Genomic DNA, 10,233 nt, shown 5'->3' with positions numbered 1-10,233 from the left:
AGAAGAGAAGAGAAGAGAAGAGAAGAGAAGAGAAGAGAAGAGAAGAGCAGATGCATCCAGAGAACCTGGAGCTTCTGGTCCAGGATAATATCTAGTCCTGTGCAGAAACCCTATCAAGCCTTCAAGGTTCAGCTGCAATCCCACCTCCCTTGGGAGGCCTTTCTAAGAATCCCCTGTCTCATGGTGACCTTGCCTCTGGCTTCCAGAGTGCTCAGAAAACTTAGTGCCTGAGCCTTAGCTAATCTTAGCTAAGCTAAGATTCTCTTTCTATCCCAGAATAAGGGAGTACCATGGGCAACTAGTCTGGGGAAGGATCTGGGCTCACAGGATGAACGCAGAAAGGCATAATCCCATGTATGAGGATTCTGGGTCCCTCACTTGACAAAAGAATTATTTTCAAATTAGTTTAAGGCTTACAAAATGCTTTCCTCACAATATTCCTTTTTATTTGTCGTTGCTATTCAGTTGTGTCTGACTCTTCATGACCCCATTTGGGGTTTTCTTGGCAAAGATACTGGAGGGATTTGCCATTTCCTTTTCCAGCTCATTTTACAGATGAGGAAACTAAGGCAAACAGGATTAAGTGACTTGCCCAGGGTCACACAGGTAGTAGGAGTCTGAGGACAGATTTGAACTCAGGTCTTCCTGACTCTAGGACCAACACTCTATTCACTGTGCCACCTAGCAGCCCCTATAGGTAGTTCAAAGATTATTTTTCCCATTTTATAGAAAAGGCTCAGAGGGGGAGCCCTCTGATGGATATAGAAGCAGTATCATCTGAACTTGGGTCTTCTAATGACAAATCCAGCTTTTGATGAGGATGACGATTGATGTCCACTCTATCAAACTGCCTCTCATTTCAGGATTCCTTGAAAGAGTAAGTTTGCCACCTCTTTTAAAATCAGATTCAATTGGCAAAATACTGACAGCAATTTTGTGGTAGAAAGAGGCTGGATTTGGCGTCAGAAGACCTGGAGTAGAGTCTTAGATATGTCATTTATTATATATATATATAATATATATGACCATATAGATAGGTTATATAGACATATATTATATGTATGTGTATGTGTGTGTGTGTATATATATGTGTGTATATATATATATATACTTGTGTGTGTGTGTGTGTATATATATATATATATATATATATATATATATATATACACACACATATATGACCTTAGGCAGATCACTCTCCTTCCACAAATCTGGATCACATAAAAACTTTCCAGGAGCATACCTAGATATGCTCCATCTACACAGGGTATGAGGAAGGCCACACCTGAGCCCCAGCTCCCCCTTCTCTCCTCTTTTCCCTCTGACTCCTAATGAAGTTTGCAGTGGATAACAAGTCACCTGAGTTAGGGACCTCCAGTCCATGTTGGCACTGCCCAGGTACACGTGCTTCATGTCTACAATCCAGAACTTGGAGTGCAGGACACCATGAGTCAAGTGCTTCATTGGGACCTTCCTTACTTGTGCTCCTGTTAGACAATGTAGGGGGTAATGGATGAGGATCCCCCTGACACACTCAAATCCCTCCCTTAATTTGGAGGCATACCTCAAATACTAATGTAACCGAGTATTCAGAAGCCTTCATATTGATTTTCCTGAAGGTAGGAATAAATATATCTGAAACCTGAATTTAAATCCAAATCTGAAGTGGCCCAGAGAAACAGCCTTCTCTCTGGTGGACTGAACTTTGGTTATGATGGGAGTTTTGACTTAGTCTGCAGAAGGAGAGATGAGAGATGAGGAGAAGAAATGGCGTCCAAAGCAGCAGCTGCTTGTGGTTCACGATAAAACCCAAGGCTGACAAAAACCAGGGTCATAGAAATGTAAGAAAATGCTTCTGCCCCTTCCAGAATTCTGATAGGGTTCTTGACCCTGGCACAGACTGCATGGTGCCTTGTAAAAATGCAAAAAGTCATATCAGATCCAATGTGTTGGGAAGAAACTTTCGGGACTACTGAGTCTAGCCCTCTCGTTTTACATTTGGGAAAACCCAGAGCAGAGACAGAACTATTCCAGGGCCACCCAGTCAGTTAATGGCAAAGCCTAGGCTCAGATAAAGTTGTTCTGGCTGCCATCCTCATTCTCTGTCAACCATGCTGTTCTATCAAGTAGCCACTGACTTCTGCCATAGGTGAGCTGATATGTAACAGTTTAAGGTACCCACCCCATCTTGAGGCAGCTGTCTTTTAACAGGGTGTTTTGGAGGACCAAAAAGCCCTTCCAGATTAAAAAAAAAAGAATATTCTAATAGTGAAATTCCAGATACTGTGATCCAGGTTACTGGAAAAGGGATCTTTAGACCAGGAATCTTGCTCATACGCTTCTTATCCAAGCATGGGCTCAATGTATGGGATGCCTCTGCTTCTGCCCACGGTTAGGGTCAGCCCTGCAACCTGCTATGATATTCCATTTCAAGAGTATGACAACATAGAACGTTGTAAATCAGAGGCTGAGAAATGGAATTCAAGTCTCCCAGTGGGGTTTTGCACTCGATGGGGTGCAGTTCATAGAAACTGGTCTTTTCCTCTCTCTAATCTCCTCCTCTCTAATTTCCTCTCTCTAATCTCATATATCATGACAGGTTTCTTGGAGGAGGTGGCATTTCCTGAGGAGTCCCCTGAATGCAACAGGAGGAGGGCTTGACTCTAGCTCAGTGAGATTGCCAGGGGCTAAGGAAGGCCCCTTGGGCCTCTACCTTTGCCCATGAGGACCTCCAGGTCAGTAGAATTCACAGCTAGTGTTGGGTCACTTGTTGCAATGGTCAGAGAGACATTCCGGGCCAGCAGAGTCTCCAGCTTCCCCAACAGTTCTTCCCCCTGCAGAGCAGAACCAAAGTGTAAGCAGGAGGGAGCAGTGACTTACTTACCAATCTAGGACAGCTCAGTAGAGGCAAGCCAGTCAGGTAGCCTTAGACCACCCAAGATTAGAGCTCAAAATGCTTTCTACTTTCTTCTTCCCTTATTAAAATGCTACCCAGCCTCAGATCCCTTGACAAGCAACAAAAGTTTCCCCCAGGGAACTCTTATGAGTCATACTTTTGGTCCTTGGTTATAATTGACTGAGCACTTTGCTATATTGCAAAAATGGAATGAATAATGAATTTACTAATCACTTTGATTTGCTTGAACTCCCTTGTTATCCTGGAGAGGCTGAAATAACCTGGGAATCAAAATCAGCCAATTAGGAGGCAGAATGAATGTTGCTTGAGTTTGACATATCCATGATACTTTGCAGCGTCTACCAGGTAAACCCAGAACACCTCTGCTGTTCCAGCAACCACAGAGCCAGCTCAGACTGGTTCACACTGGCCTCAAATGGACAGAGCTTGTGCAAACATCCTGGTTCTGGGTACTCTGCATTCCTCCCATTCTCCTGCCTCCCTTTGTTGTTAAAACATATAAACCACTCTCTGTACCCCCAATCTCTGAAGCTGTTTCCCATGTATGTGTGTGTTGCACTCGCCCAATAAATGCTTGTGGGTTTTGCATTTGAACTATGCCTCTGTTACCTCTGTTCAGGTGGACACGGTACTCCAACTAATCAAATTGCCAATTAATCAATATATACTTGGCTAAGGGATATCCTGCCACATAAATCTCATTTTCAATGGCCAATCTGCAAGCCTCCTGAAGGCAGGGCCTGCCTTGGTTCTTCCTTTTGTCTCCCCCAGACTAGGAACTCCTGGAGGCAAGGACTGGATTTGTCTTTACTCAGTATTACAATAGCAGAGTGGCCATATGGGGATGAATTGAATTGAACTGAGTTTAAATGAAGCTGGAAGGATGAAGGATGGAATGAGACAGAAGATTCCAAAGAGTCTTCAAGAGAACAGGAACCATGTATCATCCCAGTAGCCATGACTGACTCTTAGACACTGAAACCTCCTATATACTTAATAGCTGACAGTTACAAGGTATTCAGAGGCAGTGATGCCAATTCCGAGTAAGGGCCTCAGAATGGGGAAGGGCTGGGTTCCCATTCACCTCTGATATTTGCTAGCTCTGTGGCCAGTCACATAATCCTGTTAACCCTCATTTTCCTCCCCTATATATATTGGACTAAAAATGTCTGTATCTACCTCATAGGTAAGGGACAAATGAGACAATGTATGCCTCTCTTAAAGGACTGCATAAATGACAACTATTCCATAACCTCCCCTCCCAGCCAACCTTTCCTTTTTCTGGATTTAGGAAGTGGGTTCAAGGGAAGGACCCCAAAGGTGATATCCAGGCTGTTCTTCCTTCCAATTTGTGGCCCACTCAATCTGCCTGGTGCACATACCGGTTGGGAAGATGAATCGTTGACACCAATGTCAGGCCCTGTGAGAGACCAGTAGTAAGAAGCGATGTGGACGCTGTCCTGAGCAGAATCCAGAAGCTCCATCCAGGACTGGATCAGGGGCTGGGCTGCTGAGCGGGCAGATATGTAGGGCAGGTCCTGAGGAATGCTCTCTACAAGGACAAACCTGTAACGGGAACAGCCCAGGTTGAATTAAACCCTGGGCCCTACATCACCAGGTTTTATTCCAGGACATACAGGAATACCTCAGTGAGACTATGGAGCTTCATCTCTATTCTTTCCCAAACCCAGAATCACTAGGGTGACATGAAAGCTACAGTGTCCAGAATGAGGGAAATGACAGGACTACTTCTTCTTTCTTGATCAGACACCATCTAGAGTATTGTGTACAATTAAGCGGACCAAATTTTAGAAGAGACATTGACAAGTTACCCACCATAGGAAGGTGTGGGGAGAAGCCTAGAGACTTCAACCATGATTGAAGAAACTGTTGGTGTCTACCCTGGGCAAGAGAAGACTTAGGAGGAGGCGTGGTCATTATCTTTAAGTATTTGAAGATACATCATGGAGTAAATGAAATTAGACTTCTACTTGGGCAAAACTAAGTGAAAGTTACAAGGAAGTCAATTTTAATTCTATGTAAAAAAGACATCCTAACAATTAGAGCTGTTCCAAAATGGAAGAGTCCAGCTAGGGAGATGCATAGATGTGGAGTCTGAGGACCTGGGTTCCAGTTTCAGCTCTGCTCTCTTCCATCTCTGTGACATTGGACAAGTCTGAAAATGAGGTAGGAAATGTTGGGCTTTAAAGTCCTAAATAATTCTAAATCCCATGAGCCTTTGAGGACATGAGACTGCCAAGATCTCATGAGGCTTCCAGATTCTGGGATTCTGAGATGATTGCCTAGAGAGGGGGGATAGACTCCAAGGGGAGTCAAAGGTGGGATTTCAGGTACTGAGGAAGATGGGGGGAGGGCAGGTGTTTGGGGTCAAGAAGCAGGGACATGGACCTTCCCAGCTCCTCCCATATCAAACCAGGAATCTGGCCCATTCCTCGGTTTCCTTTGTGGTGATTAGGGGAAGTCAGCAAACTCAAACTTTTGCCTTCCTGTTGAGATTCCTAGGGTAACAGAGTGGTATAGTGGAAAAAATGCTGGGCTTAGAATCAGCAGAGATCTGGATCCAAATTCTACTTCTGATACTTAATAGTTTTATGACCATGAGCAAGTGCTTTAACTTTCCAGTGACTTTATAGTGAGTATAATCATGTTAAGTAAATAATTCGTAGGGTGGTTGTGAGGATCAAATGAGTCAGTGTTAGTAAAGGGCTTTGTAAACATTAAATTATTATATAAATGTCTGCTATTAGCACTTACTTGCATGAATCATTGTAGCTCCAGACATCCTCTTCTCCCTCTTCCTTCTCCAGCTCTTCCCGATTTGGCTGGCCCTCCTCGGTGAATCTCCTCTCATTGCCCCAAGGTCCATAGATCAGAACCTCATCCTTTTCTACCCCCAAATTCAGGACTGGAGGGAGAATGATGGGCCTTACGAAGTGCATGAAAACTATGGCCAGGAGCCAAATCACAGACAGTGCCCCTATAATCTGGATCTAGATAAAAGTTTGGAAATTGAGGAGGAGGAGGAAGGGAAGGGCAGATACAAAGAAAATAACAGAGAAAGCAGAAGTTAAAGAATGGCACAACAAATCTTTCATACTGTACTGATGTGTCCGTGGTTGATAGCAGTTTGAAGTGTTCCTTGATTTGCCCTTTGAAGGAACAATAAGTCTAAAGCTAGAAAGTCTGGCCTGAGGCTTTAAGGATAGGATTTAGAGGATCATAGATCATGGACATTTGAGGTCATATAATCCAACTCCAGGTCATCTAACTCAACTCTTTCATTTTACAGATGAGGAAACTGAGTCCTTGAGGAGAGAAGTGACTTGTCCAGGGTCAAAAAAGGAGCTAAGTGGCAGAGCTGAAATTTGAATTTTGATATTTTGACTCCCAATTCAGAACTCTTTCCATGGCAATGCAGGGCAGAGTCCCCTCCCCCAAAGCCCTTGATGTCCTGCCCTTTTGACCAGCGTTTCAAAAGAACCATTTCTTATACATCATTTGTCCAAAGCACATATTTACTGGTCAATGGCAAATTTTTACTATTACAAAACTTTGATTATCAAAAGTCCTTACTTCTTGAAACCTTTAAACTTAAAAAAAAAGATTCTCCTCCTACTTCTCTCTGCATCCTTCTCCTCCAACCCCTGGTCCTCTTCTTCTCACCATTTCTGGACCTTGTACCTTTAGCATCTAAGAGCCAAAGGATGAGGCTGGGGATGACAAAGCAGTCAGGCGTAGAAAAAAGGCATTTTACCCTCTGCTCTATAGCTTGGGCTGGAAAACACTATCTCTGAGTACTGCCTGAGGTAAGGTCCACCCTACTGACAGTCTAGCAGACCCAGAACCCTCATTTTACAGATGAGGAAACTGGGGCTCAAAGGGATTAATGTGGTTCACCAAACACAGGTAGTAAATGGAACAGTCAGGATTTGAATGTGGGCCTTCTGACTTCCAGCTCCAGTACTACCAGATCACACGGCTGTTAAGAGGGATTCAGGCTCAGGTACAGATTGTGAAAATGCCCTTTGAGGTCCTTCTAATACCAACATCCCATCTAGGATCTTTCCCTGGTTTCATTTCCTACCGAGTTGGAAAGGATCTGGGGCTTGGTGATGAATTGTGTATCTGTCATCCAAGGCTCAGCCTAGGTAAGGGCAAAGTGACTTGTCCCCAGGCCTGCCTTTCACACACTGCACAGTCCATCACACACAACATGCCACCTCCTGACTGAACCCGTGCACAAGCTGTGCTTCCCACGTAGAAGGCCCTCCTCACCCCTGCCTCTTAGCATCCCTAGTTTCCTTGGAAGTTGAAATCAAATACCGCCTCCCACATAAGGTCTTTCCCAATGGCCCCAGATGTTAGTCCTCCCCCTTCCAGAATTTATATTTCTTTTGTACATACTTATGTAGGGCCCCATCTGGTTTACTCCCCAACTCAAACTCATAGATTAGGTTGTCAGGAAGGCCACTACCACAATATACAAGATGCTCTGTAATTCTATACTCCTAAAACTATAGCTCACTACCCTCCACTGGTGCTATGGTGAAAGGCAGCAGAGAAGAGTGGGAATAACACTGGATTTGGAATGAATGGTCCAGGGATGATGGGTAAGTCACTTCCTAACTGAGCCTCAGTCTCTTCTGTAAAATGGGTCCTTGACTTAGGATCTCACTCTTCCTATGATTGGGAAAGTAGAATTTCTGCTGTAACAATCACCATCATATTATTTTTAAAATTTTATTAATTTATAGAATAAAACAAGCATTTCTGTAACATTGCACAATAAAAAGAATGATTGCATATGAAACTAAATTTACTATGTACAGCTTGTTATTCTTCTCAAACATACAACAAAATTATCATGTAAATTTCTTTTTTTCTTCCCTCCTCCTCCCTCCCCTCCCCCTAGAGATGGCTATCATTAGACTCAAATAGGTATATATTTATCTATATATATATATAATATATATATGTACATCTATACACACATACACACATATGTATGTATATATGTATGTAAAATTATTCTATAAATACTTCAATTTATCAGTTCTTTCTCTGGATGCAGATAGCATCTTTCTTAATATATCCTTTATAATTAATTTGGGTATTTATAATAGTCAAAATAACTTATTCACTCAAAGTTGTTCTTAAAACAATATTGCTGTTACTGTAGACAGTGTTCTCTTGGTTCTGCTCATTTTGCTCTTCATTATTTCGTGCAAGTCTTTCCATATTTTTCTAAAACCATTGAGCTCCTCATTTCTGATAGCATAATAGTATTCCATCACGGTCATATACCACAATTTGTTTGGCCATTCCCCAAGTGATAGGCATCCCGGCAATTTCAATTTCTTTGCACAAAGAGAGCTGCTAAAAACATTTTTAGAACATAGAGGTTCTTTTCCTTTTTCCCTAATTATCTTCAGAAATAGACCAAGTAGTGGTATTGCTGGGTCAAAGGATATTATTGATATATGATAGGAAAATAATAATAATAATAATAATAGCTAACATTTACATAGCACTTGCTATGTGCCAGCTGCTTTACAAATATTTCATATGATCCTCACAACAACCCTGGGAGGTAAGTGTCATTATTATCCCCATTTTACAAATGAGGAAACTAAGGCAAACAGAGGCCAAGTGACTTGCCCAGGGTTACACAGCTAAATATCTGAGGTCAAATTTGAACTCAGATCTTCCAGACTCCAGCTCCAGAGCTCTAGCCACCTAGCTGCCCAGTGCTAGAATCATCTCCAGCAATGGCTTCTCAGAAGTAGCCCTGAAAAGAGCCTTTTGGGCCAGGGGCTTATTGGGAAGATGAGAGTAAGGAAAGGGAAGACAAGGACAAGGGGACTGTCCATAGGAGTCACATCAGGGCACATTGTGCCTAAACTAGCAACGTCATTTGGGAAGCTCTGCCTGAGATGGCCAGTGCCCCAGCCTCCTCCTCCAGGAAGTCTGCCCACTGCACCCTTTCCTTCTTGTCTTCTCCCTCCAGGAGCTGCCTTCATCTGGCCCCCAAGAGTCAGTGAGCCTAGTTCTAGCCAAACCTAACTCTAGGCCATTTCCCCCATAATTACCACATCCCTTAACAGTACACAACACTTTCCCACCCAGTTATTCTATTTCACTCTCACAAATAGCCTTGGGAGAGAAGTAGGATAGAGGCTATTTTCCCCGTTTGATAGGGTGGAAACTGAGTCCCAGGAGGGGGAAATGACTTGCCCCAGGTCCCACAATAGATTGTAGCACCAGAGCTATGATGCCAGCTATGAGCATGACTTCTAGCCTGGAACTCCTGTCTCAGCCCTGCACTCTCCTTTCAAAGAAGGGGAATGAATTTGCAGGAGCTAGCCACACTCCTTCCCCTACTGACGTGCCCTAGGAAGGAAGAGCTTTCAGTTTAGTCATCAAAGACGTTCATGTTCAGGCCTCAAACATGTTCCCATTTCCAGTTTCCAGGTGGCTGAAATCTTTCCTGCCTAAGAAGAGGCTCATTTGTGAGGCCAAGTGCCAGGGCCCACCTTGACAAAGCTACCCTCCTTGGGGTTTGAGATGACAACATTTTACCCTCCTTGCCCTCAACAGCCCTGCATGGGGGGTGGGGGTGTGTGAGGAGACCTGGAATTGCCCAGAGGAAGGGGCTTGCTAATCCACCCTCCACAAGTTGCAATCATCTTCTTGATAACTGAATCATTCTCTCAGCTCAAAAATTGTCAGGGGCTCCCCAGTGCCTATAACATGAGTGGCATTAGTCTGGTATTCAAGACTGTCAGCAATTTAACTTTGATCTACCTTTTCCCAATCCTTCACTAAATCTCTGCTTTCTGACTGCCTGGGAAATCTTCCTGCCTCATTGCCCAGGCTTTTGTAAGGGTTGTAAATCTGAGGGTAGGGGCAGGTTTACACTGCTGTGTAGGGGTAGGGTTACTGTTGATTCAACTGAGAAAACACAGCTAGTCTGGGCAGGAGAACTACCTGCTTGGTCCTTCACAACCACAACAGCAGCTGTGCTTTTTCCTTCCCTCCACCTACAGGGAATCCCTTCTGCACTGAGCCTGATGTTTGCAAGGCAAATCCTTGCTCCCAAGAATGTTCCAGGCTGAGTACAGCAGGGACCATTCAGGTGTCAGGACAATGACATGAACATGTCAAAATGTGAAGAGGTTAACTGGTAAGGAAGGACTCATAAGGACTGGGCTTTTTCCTCAGTGGTAAAGACAAAAACAAACTTTAGGAACACACACACACACACACACACACACACACACACACACACACACACA

The 10,233-nt window shown here is 43.7% G+C and overlaps 1 protein-coding gene across 1 annotated transcript in view; it reads right to left on the bottom strand.

Moving 5' to 3' along the window:
- The window catches only part of PLD4 (phospholipase D family member 4), a 34,057-nt gene that overhangs the window by 12,775 nt on the left and 11,049 nt on the right, over positions 1–10,233 (bottom strand). Inside the window, exons 2-5 of the mRNA XM_027849290.1 lie at positions 5,693–5,928; positions 4,300–4,483; positions 2,714–2,834; positions 1,360–1,487 (exon numbers count right to left, since the gene is read on the bottom strand). Of these exons, the coding sequence (XP_027705091.1) occupies positions 1,360–1,487; positions 2,714–2,834; positions 4,300–4,483; positions 5,693–5,928 (669 nt within the window). The remainder of the gene's footprint in view (positions 1–1,359; positions 1,488–2,713; positions 2,835–4,299; positions 4,484–5,692; positions 5,929–10,233) is intronic.

Source organism: Vombatus ursinus, unplaced genomic scaffold, assembly GCF_900497805.2.
Source record: "Vombatus ursinus unplaced genomic scaffold, bare-nosed wombat genome assembly UNPS02007284.1, whole genome shotgun sequence".
Classification (NCBI taxonomy): Eukaryota; Metazoa; Chordata; class Mammalia; order Diprotodontia; family Vombatidae; genus Vombatus; species Vombatus ursinus.
This window is presented reverse-complemented; position numbering and strand designations above follow the sequence as displayed.